A 19,591-nucleotide genomic window follows, 5' to 3' on the forward strand; every position below is an offset into this window, starting at 1 on the left:
CATTTTCCTGATGGAAGAAGGTGGAAGAGAGTATGTCTGGGGTGCGTGGGGTCATTGTATACGCTGGCTGCTTTTCTGAGGCAGCAGGAAGTTTAGATGGGGTCAATGGATGGGAGGTTGGTTTGCTTGATGGACTGGGCTTCATTCACAAGTTTCTTGCGGTCTTGCACAGAGCAGGAGCCATACAAGCTGTGATACATCCGGAAAGGATGCTTTCTATGGTGCATCTGGAAAAATTGGTGACAGTCATAGCGGACATACCGAATTTCCTTAGCCTTCTGAGAAAGTAGAGGTGTTGGTGGGCTTTCTTAACTATAGCGTTGGCATGGAGGAACCAGGACAGATTGTTGGTGATCTGAACACCTAGAAACCTGTATTTCCCGGTTTGTGGGAAAATACTTACGAACTATCGGTTTAAAATGGACTCTGAGCACATCAAATAAAATGGGCACTCTGTTCCTCTGACTCCAGTGCATTATCCCCTCTCTTTGCCAACCGTAACTGATGGGCAGCTCCTATACTCTTCTTGAATAGTCTATCAATCTAGCTCTCTATCTCCCTCCTCTCCTTCTGTTACAACCGGACATAGAAGCATAGAGAATAGGAGCAGGAGGAGGCCAGTCGGCCCTTCAAGCCTGCTCTGCCATTCAATATGATCATGTCTGATCATCCAATTCAATAGCCTGATCCCAACTTATACTTTGATCCCCTTTGCCTCAAGTGCTATATCTAACTGTTTCTTGAACTGGTTTCAACTGCTTTCTGTGGTAGTGAATTCCATTGGTTGTCCGCTCTGTAGGTGAAGGAATTTCTCCACATCTCTTGTCTTAAACAGTCTACCTTGTATCCCCAGACTGAGCCCTGATTCTGGACACCCGAACATCAGGAACATCCTTCTTTCATATACCCTGTCTATTCCTATTAGAATTTTATAGCCAGAATTTTATTGCCGCTTTACACCTGTTTTGTGGCGGGAAAATACCATAAAATTGAGTATAAAGCGGCTAGCGTGAGTGGCGCTGGTTTTCACGATGGGTGCAATTTTACGACACCCAGATTGTCAGCGTGGTCAGCCTCTCACCGGAAATGGGTGAGAGGCTGATTAATTTGTGTGTTTGTTAATTTCCATGTGTCTAGTGAGTCTGGCGCTCAATCTATCCAGGCTCGCTTGACTTTGTGGCCTCACCAGGAGAGGTTCTCTCCGGCGAGGAAAATACCTGCACCCCATGAACGCAGAACAGTCGTGTTGGCCTCACCGGTGGAACCGGAGGCCATTAAGGCCCCACAGGGAGGCTGAGTGCACGCAGGAGTGCCCCTTAGGCAATGCCAGCCTAGCACCAGGGCAATGCCCATCGGGCAGGGACTGGGGCCAATGTGGTGTGGAGCCTGTGGAGTGGGGGGCAGAACCAATGGGGGCAGGGCAAATGGAGGCACTCTGCATGCGATTGGTGGGGGTCCGCGATCGGTGAGGGAGGGAGGGGATCCGCGATCGGTGGGGGAGGGAGGGAGGGGGTCCGCGATCGGTGTGGGTGGCAGAGGGCAAGGGGGGTATACATCTCGGGCCACGGGCCCGTGCGATTGCATGTGCAGCATCAGAGGTCTGCACATGCGCAATACCTCCCTCTACAGGCTGTCTGGTGAGCTGAGCCCCGCCCATCGCCTCTCTGGCCAGAAACTGACCAGTCCAAAATTTCAGAGACAGTGTGTATAAGATTGGACGTGAAAACCTGCCCAAAAAATGGATCTGGAACTCTCCCATTTTCAGACAAGCTGGACACTGAGAAAAAATCTCGTAAACTTCCACCCTTTAGGTTTCTGTGCGATTTCCCCCCTCAATCTTCTGAATTCCAATGAATACAATCCTCACCGACTCAATTTCTCCTCGCATCAGTCCCGCAGTCCCAGGAATCAGTCTAGTAAACCTTCTCCGCACTCCCTGCAAAGCACAAAGATCCTGCCTCAGATAAGAGACCAAACTGCCCACAATATTCTAGGTGTGGCCTCACCTGTATAACTGTGGGGGGGGAGGTGAGATTCCCCAATTTATTATGATTCCAGTTGAGATACCGCCAAATTGTTATGCTCCCAGGTTATTCAATCCCTTTGGTTGGCCGTCACCTTTGCGAAAGGCAAATTATAGAAAAGGTACAGGTTTTGTATCATCAGGGACAAAATTTGTTTAGGGAAACCTCTCTTAATACTATTGTGAACCAGCTGGTTAAAGGTTAATTTCACAAGGATCCCTTCCCTCAGGGATATCTTCTCCCAGCCCAAGTGTATTTATGTTTTAAAATGAACCAATTTATCCAGGCTTTCTTGAGTTGAAGAAAGAATGAGATTATTATTTACTAAAATGCAAGAAAAAATAATAAAACTCACCACAAATAGATTAGAAATGAGAAGTGAGACTAAAAATACAAGTTAGAAAGGTTTACGAATCAGTCTTTGGCTGTTCCATGAGGAATCAATGGTAACATGTTACATACGTTAAGTTGGGCAATACCAGCAACGCCAGTTGAGCAGTTGGTTTGGAGATTCTTAGTTCTGTAGCTTAGCCGAAAGGAGTTATCCGGTTTCTTTTTTTACTGTGACTTTGCTGACTTGTGACTTTCTTCCAGCAATCAGAGAGCACGAGAAACTTTATTACCTGCAAGTGCGGGGTTACCTAGAGGATATTCTTCAGCTGTGGTCCTCACAGCACACACTGGCACAGTAGAACTAGAAACCAGACTAGCACACTGAGATCAGAGTTTACCCCTTTTTGTGTGCATTATTAGAAAGGGAAAAACACAAACATCTCTTTTGCCCAGAACTGCTTTATTTCAACTCCTATCAGGTCCACAGTCTGAGATATAATTCACAGGAGATGTTTTCTGCTGAAATGGCAAACGTCCTCAATTACCTCCATAGGAGTTTACAGTCCAGTTTTTGCATTGCATCTCTTCCTTTGAAGTGTCTCTGTCAGAACAAGGCTTTGTCATTCCGTTCTCTGAGGACTGGTTGGTCAAGTGTAATCCTTGATGGAATTTTCTTGCAAGTGGTTTACTTTACAGTTTCAAGCAGTTTTTGCTTGCAAATCCTTTTTTTTTATAAACCCATGACTTACTTAAAAGTTCAATATGCCTGCAAGTAATTCAGGGATAGGATTTGTTGTCATGACAAACTCACCTCTTTGAGGGGGCTACTAGCTATGTATCCCAATATCTGCTTTTGCTTGAACATCATTTTTAATACAACACTTAAGATTCTAAATAATCATGTTGCTGTGTTAATACTCAAGTATTTGGTATCTGATCGAATGTGTAATTCATATCACTGTTCTCAGTTTTTGCACTAGCATTGTTGCTCAAGATTCAAGAGGAAACATATACCACGGTAGAAATCTGGATTATGACTTCAGTGATATTTTAAGATCTCTCACAGTTGACCTACAATTTGTAAAGAATGGTCAGGTAGGTGTTGCTTTAAAATGATAACGTGTATTTTTAAAAAAACTATAGGGGAATATCTCAGTTTGCTTTGCTAGACTAAAATACATCTTTCAGATACCTTTTGAGAATAATCTTAGCTCATCAGTGGAAATGATAGCATTATATTCAGAAATTAGACTTAAAACGAATTACAACTTTTCTTAAACTTGAGAAGGTTGAAGAGTGGCCTGAAAGATCTTTAAGCTTATGAGGGTAAATCATGATAGATTATTTCCATTGGTCAGTGAGATGGGTAATAATTAAAGTACTACAACTTTCTCAATGGAAGTTAGAGATGGACAATAAACTCTGGCCTTATTATAGATACCTTCTCCCCAGAAACAAATGAAAAAATTAGTGAGGAAGTTAGAAAGAAGATTCCTTGCACAAAAGGGCTTTGAAAGTGTAAATCCCGATCAAACACAATTATGGGAGCAGAATCTTGCTGGTGAGTTTTTAGAGGGAATTAGTTACGTGAAAAAGAGGAATGTTCAAGGTTCCAGAAGATGAGCAAGAGAAGTGGCATTTGATGTGATTGGAGTGGTGGAACAGGCTCGATAGGCTGAATGGTGTGTTTCTGTCCCGTCATGAAATGTAATTTCACAGTGATGTTGGGGAGTAAAACCCCTCAGGCCTAGATGGGCTAAGTAAGATGGTCACTCACTGATGGCAGGTTCTGCACCTGGACATTGACGGCATTCCGACTTCTGGGCCCTCTGTTCATCCACGCACAATAATATATTAATTGCCACCAATCAGTAGCAAGGGCAGCTTACAGACCGACCATCATCCTGCCCAAAGAATGCTGGAGGGCGGCATGTCCAATATTGGAACAAGGTAGTGGGCGGCCCCCTGGCAGTGTCAACTGACCATCAGATGATGGATGAGTGCATCTTCGATACATAGTGAATATTTGTGCACCTTGCAGTCTGGTTAGGTCAATTTAAATTTTAGCTAAAACTAAAGGAAAATATTGTGGATGCTGGAAATCTGAAGTAATAACAAAGTGTTGGAAAAGCCCAGCAGGTCGGCGGCATCTGTGGAAAAAGTAACCGAGTTAATGTTGTGAGTCTGTGTGAATCGTCTTCAGAGATAAAGCAAGGTAGAAATGTGATGGGTTTTGTACGGTTGAAGAGAGCGGGTGAAGCAAAATAGAAGGTCAGGGATAGGGTGGGAGCTCAGGAGAGATTGGACAAAGATGACATGGACACAAGACAAAGGGATGGCAACAGTAGTGTTAAAGACTAAGGAAGGTGCTAATGGGTACATAAATGTCAGATAATAGAATGTGCTGATAGCAGAACAAGGGTCACCATCCGCTGGAAGCAAAACAGAAAGTTCCAGACTGACCTTGTGGAGGGGGTTTGGACAGATAATACATAATTCTGGCCGATGCTTATTTTACCTGCTTGGAATGGTTAACAGTACAGTTTTTGCATATTATGTATCATGTGTAACATTGAAATGTTGTTCCTGGTTGTGAAAATGCTCTTAAGTATTAATTATTTTTCTAACTGGAAAATATAATACTTAGTTGTTTCACAGTGGACAGATAATTAAATGCAGGCAGCACACTTTACCACTATCCATTCCAAAGCTAATATGTTAATTATTTTGCCTTAATTTAATCTTCCTCTCCCTTGCCATGAGTCAGTCATTCACTGCAGTAGAACATTCCTCTCCTTGCTGATGAGCTGCTTAACATTTTTCATTCAGATGATAGCCTGTATTCCGTAGGAAAATGTGTTATTCGCTGCTGAAATGTGAACTGTGTCTATTTTAATTAAAATCTTTCACTCAGATCGTCTACAAAGGAACAACTTTCATTGGCTTTGTAGGTTTATGGACTGGGCAAAGCCCAAACAAGTTCACCATTTCAGGAAATGCAAGAGGTATGTTGAACCTTCTGTTTCTCTGAGTTAATATACCTGTGCTGCTCTTTGCTAATTATAACATTTTTAAACCTGACTCCGCGAATTACCTTGTGGATTTGATACATGTGTCGAAATGTTCATTTCAAAATGTTTTGATTAATATGTATTTGTCCCACAAACTGTAAAGAAATTAAATCTCACTATTACAAAATATGTATTTTTCCTACCACACAGCATGGGAGGAATTCCATAGGTTCTCGCGAACAGAATTATATCAGGCCATGGCAATATTAGTAATATTGTTCAAAATTATAACGATGGGATACTCGCAGACACTGCAAACAATGATACATAGAAACATACATAGAAAATAGAGGCAGGAGTTGGCCATTTGGCCCTTTAAGCCTACTCTGCCGTTCATTATGATTATGGCTGATCATCAAATTCAATATCCTGAACCTGTTAGCCCTAAGCTACATTTAATTCCTTCTTAAATTCACACAATGTTTTGGCCTCAACTACTTTCTGCGGTAGTGAATTCCACTGTGGAATTCCACTCACTGTCTGGGTGAAGAAATTTCTCCTCACCTCAGTCCTAAAAGGTTTACTCATTATCCTCAAACTATGACCCCTAGTTCTGGATTCCCCCGCCATTGGGAACATTCTTTCTGAATCTACCCTGTCTAACCCTGTTAGAATTTTATAAGTTTCTATGAGATCCTGTCTCTTGCACAAGATAAGGACAATAAAACTACATATATACTCCAGGTGTGGTCTCACCAATGCCCTATACAATTGCAGTAAAACATTCCTATTCCTATATTCAAATCCGCTCGCTGTGTAGGCCAACATACCATTTGCCTTCTTTACTACCTGCTGTACCTGCGTGCTTACTTTCAGCAACTGACGCACGAGGACAGAAAGGTCTCGCTGAATATCCACCTCTCTCAATTTATACCCATTCAAATAATAATCTGCCTTCCTATTTTTGCTACCAAAGTGGATAACTTAACATTTATCCACATTTATCTGCCATACATATGCCCACTCACTCAGCCTGTCCAAATCACACTGAAGCATCTTTGCATCCTCCTCATAGCTCACCATCCTACCCAACTTTGTATCATTTGCAAATTTAGAGATAATATGTTGAGTTCTCTCGTCCAAATCATTAATATATATAATTTTGTCTGATTGTACCACTGCTTTCCAAATGTTGTGCTATGAAATCCTTGATAATGGACTCTAGCAATTTACCTACTACTGACGTTCGGCTCACTGGTCTATAGTTCCCTATTTTCTCTCTACCTCCCCTTTTGAATAGTGGGCTACCCTCCAATCTGTAGGAACCATTCCAGCGTCCAAAGTATTTTGGAAAATGACCACCAATAGATCTAATATTTCTACGGCTATTTCCTTAAGTACTGTGGGATGAAGATTATCAGGCCCTGGAGATTTATCTGCCTTCAATCCCATTGATTTCCCCAAAAAAAACATTTTTCTATTAATACTGATTTCCTTCAGCTCCTCACTAAAACCCATTCTATATACATTCCAGAAATTCCTCCTCTGTTATAATGTGATTAATTTGACTCCCCCTATCTATATGCAAATTAATGTCACCCATAATCACCGATGTTTCTTTATCACATGCATCTCTGATTTCCTGTCTAATGCTTTCCCCCACATAACCACTACAGTTCGGTGGTCTGTATACCACACCTGCAAATGTTTTTTTGCTCCTTGGTGTTCCTTAACTCAACCTATTCAGATTCCACATCATCTGTACTAATATATTTCATCAATATTGTATCAATATCTTCTTTAATCAACAAGGCAACTTCACCACCTCTTCCTTTCCCTCTTCTTCCTAAACACTGAATAGCTCTCAATGTTTAATTCTCATCCTTGGTCACCTTGTAGCTACGTCTCCACAATCCCAACTATATCACATCCCTTTACACCTAACCGTGCAACCAATTCATCCATTTTATTTTGAATGCTGCAAGCGTTCAGGTACAAATCCTTAAGGCTAGTTCTTTTACTGTTCCTTGTCCTGCTCCTATTATTTTTTATTGTGTGCTTATCTGATTCTGGTCCTTGATTTCTCTGTCTATCACTTTTCTTAATCTCCTTGCTGTCTTTTTCTCTTGTTCTTGACTTCTCTTGCTCTGAATCCTTGCATTGGTTACCATTCCCCTGCCATATTAGTTTAAACCCTCCCCAAGCACTCTAGCAAGTACCTTCCCCAAGGAAATCAGTCCCGTTCCTGCCCAGGGTGTAACCCATCCTGTTTGTAAAGGTCCCACCTCCCCCAGAACCAGTCCCAATCTGAATTCCCCCAGGGATTCATCCAGGAATCTGAAATCCTCACCCCCCCCCCACACCATTTTTCAGCCACATATTCATCCTACATGTCGTGGTGTTTCCGCTGTGACTAGAATGTGGCATTGGTAGTAATCCTGTGATAGCTACCTTTTGAGGTCTGACTTATCAGCTTGCTTTGTGGCTCCCTATATTCTGCTCTTAGGACCTCATCCCTTTTTTACCAATGTAATTTGTACCATTATGCACCATGACAACTTGCTGTTCACTCTCCCCCTTCAGAATGTCTTGCAACCGCTCTGAGACATCCTTGACCCTAGCACCAGGAAGGCAACATCGCATCCTGGAATCTGTGTGGCCACAGAACCATCTATCTATTCCCCTCACATTTGAATCCCCGATGATTATCACATTTCTACTCATTTTACTCCACCCCTGTGCAGCAGAGCCAACCATGATGCTATAAATTTGGCTGCTGCTGTTATCCCCTGAGAGGCCCTTCCCCTCAACAGTATCCAAAATGGTATATCTGTTTTGTAAGGGAATAGTCACAGGAGATGTCTACCTATTCCGCTTGCTCTGTCTGGTTATCACCCATTCCCTTCCTGCCTTTAGAGTCTGAGCCTGCAGTGTGAGCACCTCTCTATATGTGCTATCCATAATACTCTCTGTCTCACAAATGCCCCACAATGCCCCTAGATGCCACTCCAGCTCCAAAACTCAGGCTTCCAGGAGCTGCAGCTGGCTTCATTTCCTGCACACATGCTGGTCCTGGGCACTGGTAACGTTCCTGGTCTCCCACACGGAGCAAGAAGAGCAGACCACAGCTTGGAGCTGTCCTGCCATGGCTTACTCCTTTAAGTTAAATTAATCATTTTAATATCAAATAATATCAACTAGGGTCTTTCTTCTCTGCTCTTTGCTATTATAGAATATATTTCTTACAAATAATGAATCACAGAATGATATCTTAACGATTATAATCAATAGTAATAGTAAGTACCTACCCAACTGTACTCACCCAAACATCTGTTTAGATTTTCTTAGGAGGTGTAATCTTGCACTCCGCTCTTTCATACAGTCTTTTAACCACCTACTTCTGCTCTTAGATTCACTTTTTCTTTACTCCTTTATCGTCCTAGCTTTGTTCCCTAACTGTTATCTTATTTAGTTATTTAAGTTTCAGCTACTGAAAGACCATCTCTAATATCAAGTTACCCTAATATCAAGGAAAGCTTACTGCTTTCCTGTGACATCACTCTTGGACTTTTCAAACTGTGCTGTTTGGCGTCTGTCCCTCCCGCAGGTCCCTGGGCCTCACGCTCCCTTTATCCTCCGCTCTCAGAAGAGTGTTGCTCGTAGGTCCGGTGCTCTCGGCTGACCGAAGGATGATAGATAGTGTAAGCTATCTACAAGTAGCCACATTGGAAAACATTGTTAGCATCACCGTATGTCACATAGAACAAAGAACAAAGAACAGTACAGCACAGGAAACAGGCCCTTCGGCCCTCCAAGCCTGTGCCGCTCCTTGGTCCAACTAGACCAATCGTTTGTATCCCTCCATTCCCAGGCTGCTCATGTGACTATCCAGGTAAGTCTTAAACGATGTCAGCGTGCCTGCCTCCACCACCCTACTTGGCAGCGCATTCCAGGCCCCCACCACCCTCTGTGTAAAAAACGTCCCTCTGATGTCTGAGTTATACTTCGCCCCTCTCAGCTTGAGCCCGTGACCCCTCGTGATCGTCACCTCCGACCTGGGAAAAAGCTTCCCACTGTTCACCCTATCTATACCCTTCATAATCTTGTATACCTCTATTAGATCTCCCCTCATTCTCCGTCTTTCCAAGGAGAACAACCCCAGTCTACCCAATCTCTCCTCATAGCTAAGACCCTCCATACCAGGCAACATCCTGGTAAACCTTCTCTGCACTCTCTCCAATGCCTCCACGTCCTTCTGGTAGTGCGGCGACCAGAACTGGACGCAGTACTCCAAATGCGGCCTAACCAGCGTTCTATACAGCTGCATCATCAGACTCCAGCTTTTATACTCTATACCCCGTCCTATAAAGGCAAGCATACCATATGCCTTCTTCACCACCTTCTCCACCTGTGTTGCCACCTTCAAGGATTTGTGGACTTGCACACCTAGGTCCCTCTGTGTTTCTATACTCCTGATGACTCTGCCATTTATTGCATAACTCCTCCCTACATTATTTCTTCCAAAATGCATCACTTCGCATTTATCCGGATTAAATTCCATCTGCCACCTCTCCGCCCAATTTTCCAGCCTATCTATATCCTGCTGTATTGCCCGACAATGCTCTTCGCTATCCGCAATTCCAGCCATCTTTGTGTCATCCGCAAACTTGCTGATTACACCAGTTACACCTTCTTCCAAATCATTTATATATATCACAAATAGCAGAGGTCCCAGTACAGAGCCCTGCGGAACACCACTGGTCACAGACCTCCAGCCGGAAAAAGACCCTTCGACCACTACCCTCTGTCTCCTATGGCCAAGCCAGTTCTCCACCCATCGAGCCACTTCTCCTTGTATCCCATGAGCCTTAACCTTCTTAACCAACCTGCCATGTGGGACTTTGTCAAATGCCTTACTGAAATCCATATAGACGACATCCACGGCCCTTCCTTCATCAACCGTTTTTGTCACTTCCTCAAAAAACTCCACCAAATTTGTAAGGCACGACCTCCCTCTTACAAAACCATGCTGTCTGTCACTAATGAGATTGTTCCGTTCTAAATGCACATACATCCTGTCTCTAAGAATCCTCTCCAACAACTTCCCTACCACGGACGTCAAGCTCACCGGCCTATAATTTCCTGGGTTATCCCTGCTACCCTTCTTAAACAACGGTACCACATTCGCTATCCTCCAATCCTCAGGGACCTCACCCGTGTCCAAAGAAGCGACAAAGATTTCCATCAGAGGCCCAGCAATTTCCTCTCTCGTCTCCCTGAGCAGTCGAGGATATGACTAAACAAAGCCTGGTACGCACTATTTGGTAAATATTCTCTAAGTTATCTGAAAATTAGAGTGACCCATTTTACATTAGCATTTGGTAAACTGTAAATTTGCCCTGTGGATTTTGCTCAGTGCCACGAACCTAGTTATTTATGCAATGCCTGTACGAACAGCAAGGAAAACAGCAATGAAAATCGCACCTTTTAGAATTTGGCTCGGGTTTCTGCTCAATAGATCTAACCTTTCCTGACACTGCTGAGACTCAGTGAGTCAATATCCTGTCATACCATAATACTCATATTGAAACTGTCTCAATACGTTCTACTGAAAGAAATCCCCCACAAATAATGTATTACAAAGCAGTGCTATAATTCAGTGGTTCAAATGACTTTGCTCTCTGTAACATTTGTGAAATGTTAAGATCCAGTAAAAGAGCATCATTTTTACAGAAAAAGCATTTAGTTTCTGTGGTACACAAACATTAGATATTCCTGTAAAACCATGTAGTTTAGAGGCCTAATCCCGTCAATCCCTGTTCCATCCATAATGTAAGACAATGTTGTAAAATGTGCCTCCATAAGAACTGAAGGGACAAACTCCATTAGAGAATCGTGCCGATAAGTGGGAACAGAAAAAAGAGAAGCTCTAAGCATTGCAGCATAACAGGCAAGAATGTGCATATCTCATTACTATGCAGACCATGCACTTTTTATTCCTTGTCTCAAGTTGCACTAATCCTAGGGGCATCTTAAAAGAGAGCAGTGCATGGCCTGGATGTGTCGTGAAACTGAAATATACTGATAAATAAATAAGTACTTTTATCAGTGCTTCCTCAGCCACAAATATCAACATCCTGGGCCGTTACCATTACAAGAAACTGAACTGCACTAGCCATGTAAATACTGTGATTACAAGTGCAAGTCAGAAGGTAGGAATCCTGTGGTGAGTAACTCACACCCTGACCCCTCAAAGCCTGTCCATCATCTACAAGGCACAGGTCAGGAGTGTGATGGAATACTCCCCACTTGCCTGGATGGATGCAGCTCCAACAACACTCATGAAGCTTGACACCATCCAGGACAAAGCAGCCTGCTTGATTGGCACCACATCTACAAACATCCTCTCCTTCCACCATCGACGCATCGTAGCAGCAGTGTGTACCATCTACAAGATACACTGCAGCCACTCACCAAAGCTCCTTTGATAGCACCTTCCAAACCTCCAACCACTACCGTTTAGAAAGCTTTTGATAAAGTCCCACACGAGAGGTTAGTGTGCTCTTGAGATTGGGGGTAATATATTGGCCTGGATTAAGAATTGGTTAGCAGATAGCGAATGGAGAGTAGGGATAAATGGGTCATTTTCAAAGTGGCAGGCAGTGACTAGTGAGGTCCTGAAGAGATCAGTGCTATCAGCTATTCACGATATACATCAATGATTTGGATGTGGGAACCAAAAGTAACATTTCCAAGTTTGCTGATGACACAAAATTTAGTGGGAATGTGAGTGGTGAGGAAGATTTTAAGAGGCTTGAAGATGATTTAGACAAGTTGAGTGAGTGGGCAAATATGTGACAGATGCAGTATAACATGGATGAATGTGGAGAAACGGAACGGCAGAGTATTTAAATAGTGATAGATTGGGAAATGTTGACATACAAAAGAACCATGTGTCTAAGTGCATGAGCCACTGAAAGCAAGCATGCACGTTTTATTCATTGTGGAATGTGGGCATTGGTGCCGAGAACAGCATTTGTTGCCCATCCCTAATTGCCCGTGGTTTGCTCGGCTATTTCAGAGGGTAGTTAAGAGTCAGCCACATTGCTGTCACTGGGTCAAAATCCTGGAATGCCCTCCCTAACAGCACAGTGAATGTACCCATCTTCCTTGTGCCCACTTGATCTAAACTGGTTTCCAGTTCAGCAACATCTTGGCTTCAAAATTCTCATCCTTACCTCCCATGGACTGCAGTGGTTCAAGAAGGCAGCTCCTCACCAGCTTCTCAATGGCAATTAGGGATGGAAAATAACTGCTGGCCCAGCCAGCAACACCCACATCCCTTGAGTAATTAAAAAAAATATATCATTAAATCTGTGAAGTACATACAGGTCGGTAGAATGGATGGTAGTTATGGGGAATTGTATAAACTTTTTTATTTTTGTGGAAAGCAATTTTGTTTGATTTAAATCATAATTTGAACTGTAGTAGTGTTGGAATTTTAAATTGACTCCAGTGAGCGTCTTGTTCTTTCCTCTGCTTAACATTGATGCAATATCACATCATATGCCATAAGTACAACACAGAAACTGGCAGTTGCCTAAGCAGATCATGGTAGTGTTTATCTCTCAATAGTTCCAGCCCATGTGCCTGCCCTATTCCCATGAATATTTATCACTCTTTCCTCCAACCACTTATCCAAGCCTTTCTTCAGATTTGTATTTCTTGATATCAGGCAGAATCCTGGTGAATCTATACTGAACCTTTTAGTGGCCTTAATGTCCTTTCCGTGCCACAGAATTCAAAACTGAATACTGAACTGCAACAGGCGTCTTTTCTAACTGATATAGCCATTTCTACTTTTATATTCTAGAGACCTCTTGCTTGAATGACTTGTGTTTCAAACAATTTTGTTCCAAGGGAAAAATTAATATAACAACAGCAGTTTATATTTATATCACACTATGTGTGAGTTCATAGAATCCCTACGGTGCAGAAGGAGACAATTTGGTCCATCAAGTCTGCACCGACCGCAATCCAACCCAGGCCCTATTCCCGTAACCCCATATATTTACCCTGCAAATCCCTCTGACACTACGGTCAATTTAGAATGGCCAATCAACCTAACACACTTATGGGGCTGGAGGACATCACTGAGATAGGGAGAGGTAAGGCCATAGAATGGTTTGCAAATAAGGATGAGAATTTTGAAGCCCAAGATGTTGCTTAACTGGAAGCCAGTATAGATCAAGTGGGCACAAGAAATATGGGTAACAGGACTTGGTGCAGGTTAGAACACAGGCATCAGCGTTTTGGGTGACCTCAAGTTTCTAATGGATGGGAGGCCAGCCAAAGGTGCATTGGAATAGTCAAGTCTATAAGTAACAAATCCAAGAATGAAGGGTTAGGCAAGAGATGAACTGAGGCAAGAACAAAGTTGGGCAATGGGTGTAGGAAAAGTAATGGGACAAATATGTGATTGGAAGCTCCCCTCCGGATCAATTATGATGCCAAGGTTACAAACAGTCTGGTTTCGACTCAGACGGTTGTCATGGAGAGAGGTGGAGTCGGTAGTTATGGAATGGAATTTGGAGTGGAAGCCGAAAACAATGGGTTCAATCTTGCCAATATTTAATTGGATGAACTTACTGCAGGAAGAGCAACCTGACACAATGGTCTTGATGGTTATGATTGCCATAAAAAGATCTCTTCAACTCAGCCAAAGTCATAATCTTTCAGTGTCAAGAGTGTCAGCAAACCAATCAACTGTCTTTAGTGAGGATTTTTACAACACATTGGGCCTGATTTTACCATTTTCATTCTAAGTGCTGAATCTGGGTGTAATTCAGATCTGACTTGGAGATCTGCTTTCAGGCGCCCCCATACACACTCAGCCTGAAAAAAAAATTGTGGGTCTGACTCGCACTGTGGGCGGGGCTTAGTGCGCCCGAAATGATCGGAGCTCTGAACTGCGCATGCGCAGTTAGGAAAAAATTTGAAAAAGCGCGCCCGTGTCAGATCGCTCCCGGGCTGCAGAAAGCGGAGAAAGTGGCCCAGGAGCGAAAAGCGGGAGCGATGACCCCCACAGACATCACTGTCCCCCTCATCCACCCTCCCCCCACTACCCAGACCGATCGCGACCCCTGCCCCCATCCCCCCCCCCCCCCCCCCCCACCCGATCGTCCGCAGAGTGGCACCGGACCCCCTTGCGCACCCGTCCCCCCCCCCCCCCCCGTCCCCCCCCCACCAGAGATACATCTTACCCGCCTCCGTTCCCCCCGCCCCAGAGATCCATCTGGCCTTCCCCCCCCCCCCCCCCCCACAGAGAATGATCTGGCCTCGCTCCTCCCCCGCCCCGTCCAGAGAATGATCTGGCTCACCTCTCCCCCCCCCCCCCCCCTCCAAATCAGACAACAATCTGCCTTCCCCCACCCCCCCAACCTGACAACAATCGGGCCTCCCTTTGCCCTCCCCCCTCACCAGAGAATGATGTGACCTGCATCCCTCCTCTCTCTCTCTCTCTTTCCCCCCCCCCCCCACCCCCCCCCCCCCCCCCCCCACCACCACCACCCCCCCCCCACCACCAGCACCACCACCACCACCACCACCAATCTGAGTCAGAGAGGCCGTTGGAAGCTCTGAACTCGCCTCTTCAGCAGCTGGAGCGCCCGAAACAGACTTTTATTTAGCAGGTTCATTTTGGTGCGATTCCGGATTGGCGAACGCGGTGGTAAAGGGGGAAATGCTGATAAAGTTGGGCGGGCAGTTCATTAACTCAATTGAAATGCATGCAAATGCATTTAAATCGCCATTGCACCTGTTTCGGGCACAAATCGGATCGCGGCCATTCCCAGGCCTCGGTAAAGTGGTCATCTGCGCGGACGTGGGCACGGATCGTGTTAATGGCCTCGCGCCCGACTTTACCACGTTTTCACGCCCGAAAACGGGCACAACGCAATGGTAAAATCGGGCCCAATGTTTGTTTGGAGCAGATAAGATCAGATTTTTCTAGATGTCACTTGTGGATGTGTTTGTGATGTCTTGTGAATTTGAACTCCAAAATCTCATTGCTTTTCACTCTATGATGTAACCCTTTAAAAGATAATTATTACCTTTTTAACCAAAAGTATACTGGCTTGCACGGATCAATACTAAATTCAGTGTACCACAGATAGGAAAACAGACTCAAAGAGTAGAATCTTATGCCACATCACCACCCGGTTCCATGCCCTTAATCAGATACTTACATTGGAATTTTAGTTTAGTACTTGGCCGTGGGTAATTGTGATGTTTATAGAAGCACAGAACAAGTTAGAATAGAATAGAATCATACAGTGCAGAAGGAGGCCATTCGGCCCACCAAGTCTGCACCGACCACAATCCCACCCAGGCCCCATTCCCATAACTCCATGCATTTACACTAGCTAGTCCCCCTGACACTAAGAGGCAATTGAGCATGGCCAATCCACCTAACCCACACATCTTTGGACTGTGGAAGGAAACCGGAGGACACTCACGCAGACATGGGGAGAATGTGCAAACTCCACACAGTGACCCAAGCCAGGAATCGAACCCAGGTCCCTGATGCTGTGAGACAGCAGTGCGAACTATTGTGCCACCGTGCTGCCCTTTTATAGTACCATTGGTGAACTGTCATCTATTACACTCTTCTTCCCTATAAGTAACCATAGTAGCCATCTACTTGGATTAAAGGTTACTTAATAGCGGAAGATGGCCTAACATAAATCTTTCAATTTGCCTGCACTTCATTATATACAAGTTTGTTGTACCAGATGTGTGGTTCAATCAGGACTCCATGATACAGAATGCAGAGGTTTGTGTTTATAATTGTCTTTTTATTAAAGTTAGAGGAAAATGGTGGGAAACTATGATCGCTGCTCTTTTGAAAAGAAATCTTCCTCCCAGCTGGCTGATTAGAAATGTAAGCAATTTTTGTTTTTATTTTGTCTGTCTTTTGTTTATTATGATGTGGAGATGCCGGCGTTGGACTGGGGTAAACACAGTAAGAAGTTTAACAACACCAGGTTAAAGTCCAACAGGTTTATTTGGTAGCAAAAGCCACACAAGCTTTCGGAGCTGCAAGCCCCTTCTTCAGGTGAGTGGGAATTCTGTTCACAAACAGAGCTTATAAAGACACAGACTCAATTTACATGAATAATGGTTGGAATGCGAATACTTACAACTAATCAAGTCTTTAAGAAACAAAACAATGTGAGTGGAGAGAGCATCAAGACAGGCTAAAAAGATGTGTATTGTCTCCAGACAAGACAGCCAGTGAAACTCTGCAGGTCCACGCAGGTTACTATTTGTAACTCCCACAGTTGCGTGGACCTGCAGAGTTTCACTGGCTGTCTTGTCTGGAGACAATACACATCTTTTTAGCCTGTCTTGATGCTCTCTCCACTCACATTGTTTTGTTTCTTAAAGACTTGATTAGTTGTAAGTATTCGCATTCCAACCATTATTCATGTAAATTGAGTCTGTGTCTTTATAAGCTCTGTTTGTGAACAGAATTCCCACTCACCTGAAGAAGGGGCTTGCAGCTCCGAAAGCTTGTGTGGCTTTTGCTACCAAATAAACCTGTTGGACTTTAACCTGGTGTTGTTAAACTTCTTATTTTGTTTATTAGCCAGCTTATACATAGCGTGGTCACATGGACACCAGTGATACTAACAATCAGATAAGCTGCTTAATGATGTTGCTTGAGGGATAAATATTGACCAGGACACCAAGAAAACTCCCTTACTCTTCTGTGAACAGCACCATGGGATCTTCTATATCCACGCGAGAGGGCAGACAGAACTTAGGTTTAATATTTAATTTGAAGGATGGGGGGGATGGGATTTTCTGGTCGTGCTCGCCCTGAAACTGGAAAATCCCGCCCGAGGTCAACAGAACTTTCCATGGTCCAACCCTCGCCCGCTACAATTCCCATGGTGGGCGGAATGGGAAAAGTTTCCCCAGAATCTCTAATAGTTCAGCAGTCCCTCGATACTGCATTGCACTGCACAACCTTCCTGCTGCACTGAAGGGCAGCATCGCTACTGACAGCATAGCTCAAGTCAGGAAGTTTCTCGACTCAGCAGACCCACCTTGTGATAAAGAATCATAGAATCCCTACAGTGCAGAAGGAGGCCATGCCAGCCCATTAAGCCTGCACCAACAACAATCCCACCCAAGCCCTATCTCCATAACCCCATGTATTTACCCTGCTAATCTCCCTGATACTCAGGGACAATTTTATCATGGCCAATCAACCTAACCCACACATCTTTGGACTGTGGGTGGAAACCCACACAGACACGAGGAGAACATGCAAGCTCCACACAGTCACCCGATGCCAGAATTGAACCCGGGTCCCAGGCGCTGTGAGGCAGCAGTGCTAACCACTGTGCCACCACCTTTACCAACTATTTTGTTCGGGGAGGTGGGTATGGGTTGGAGTTGGGCCCACTACCCGGGGACACAGATTGGAGGGTGGCCATAGCGGTGGCCAAGTGCCAAACAGCCCGCCTCAGTTCTCTGGTACGTCATTCCAGTTGTTTGGATACATTTTAGGCCCTCTGGCTCTCGCCCCTCACACCCCAACCACTTCCTCAATACCATGCCAACCCGTCCACCCCACTCACCCCCCCCAATGGCCCCTTATAACCTCCGTGCTCACTCATTGTACTTCCATGTCCATTCACCCAGCCTACTTTTTGTAGAGTACCAATGAATCCAATTGTACCAATGGCATGTGCAAAACTGCTTTTAAAAATATCTATTCATAATTTGTCCAAAGAACTGCTGTTGCTACAATCTTACAAAAGTGTCAATTATCCAGACCATTAAACTATCAATAACAGGTGTGTTAAGCAGTTGACACCACTTAACCATTTGAGTTTCAGGAAAATAGTTTATTGTAACCTCTCAAAGATGTCAGTGAAGCAAAGTCTAAACATCTATCCAGTTGTGTGAATAGAGTTGATCCCTTTATGTGGTTGGCCTTTCAGCCAAGCCTCATTGTGTTCTCAGGGGTTATTGGGGAAGGGTGGAGTCGGCACTTAGTTGGCATGGGGTCCATAAAGGGCCATGGGGGTGGTTTGGGGCATGATTTGACACCAAGGTGAAATGGAGGGGGTATGAGTAAGGACCTTTGACCTTGACTTTCAAAAGGTTCCCAAATCCAGACAGCTCCTCTGAAGGGCTGTGATCCATGAGTCATGGAGAAGCTGTCCCCACTCCACAAAAATTGCTGGGGACTGGGAGACCACTACCTCTGCAATGAAGGCAGCCAGGTTGGGGGTGCAGGTGTGGACTCGCTACCCACATCCTTATCCCGCGCCAGAGAAAATTGGAGCACTGGGAATGGGGTGGGAATCCTGGAAATGGATCCCACCTGCGATTTCTAAATGTCTGCGGTGGCTTTCCTGTTCTATGAAAATCCAGCCTGAAGTGTTAGCCTAGATTATGTGCTCAAGTCGCTGGAGGGGAATTTGAACCAATAGCCTTCTGATTGAGGTCAGAGTGTCATCAGTAAGTAAAAGCTGATACAGGTGGCTTTAGTTCAGTTGTTTTGATGAGAATGAAAAATGGTTATATATTTATATAACTAATCCTCAATAGCATAACAGTTGAATGAAATAGTAAAAAAATTGACTTGTGTTTTAGGAACTGATATTTAAATGTCTGGTTCACATTTTGGATTTCACAAATAGCCAACTCAAAAATTGGTCTCTGCTTCAGGACTTCCTGAGACCCCAGGAGCAGTTTTGAGAGGAAGCGTCATCTATAGTGAGAAGGGAGCACTGGGTTGAGGAGTTTGGTGAAGAGGTTGTTTACCTTGTGGGAGAGTTTAGGACCAGAGGGCATAATCTCAGGTTAAGAAATCATAGAAGCCCTACAGTGCAGAAGGCGGCCATTCGGCCCAAGGAGGTCGGAACCGACCACAATCCCACCCAGGCCCTACCCCCACATATTTTACCCGCTAATTCCTCTAACCTACACAGAAGTTGCCCATTTAAACCAGTGATGAGGAGGAATAACTTCTCTCAGAGGATAGTGAGTCTGTAGAACTCTTTCTTACTGAGGGCTATAGAGGCTGATTCATTAGTTATGTTCAAGGCTGAGATGGACAAATTTTTCATAGAATCCTACAGTGCAGGAGGAGACCATTTGGCCCATCGATTCCGCACCGACCACAATCCCACCATGACCCTA

At 44.3% G+C, this 19,591-nt stretch overlaps 1 protein-coding gene across 2 annotated transcripts in view; it reads left to right on the plus strand.

Annotated features, from left to right (window-relative positions):
* Positions 1-19,591, plus strand: part of LOC144494814 (N-acylethanolamine-hydrolyzing acid amidase-like) — a 66,133-nt gene that overhangs the window by 3,617 nt on the left and 42,925 nt on the right. For both annotated transcript variants that reach the window (XM_078214199.1, XM_078214190.1), the window contains exons 3-5: positions 3,326-3,452; positions 5,272-5,362; positions 16,234-16,310. In XM_078214199.1, the coding sequence (XP_078070325.1) occupies positions 3,326-3,452; positions 5,272-5,362; positions 16,234-16,310 (295 nt within the window). The remainder of the gene's footprint in view (positions 1-3,325; positions 3,453-5,271; positions 5,363-16,233; positions 16,311-19,591) is intronic.

The sequence above is a fragment of the Mustelus asterias genome, chromosome 1, assembly GCF_964213995.1.
Source record: "Mustelus asterias chromosome 1, sMusAst1.hap1.1, whole genome shotgun sequence".
Classification (NCBI taxonomy): domain Eukaryota; kingdom Metazoa; phylum Chordata; class Chondrichthyes; order Carcharhiniformes; family Triakidae; genus Mustelus; species Mustelus asterias.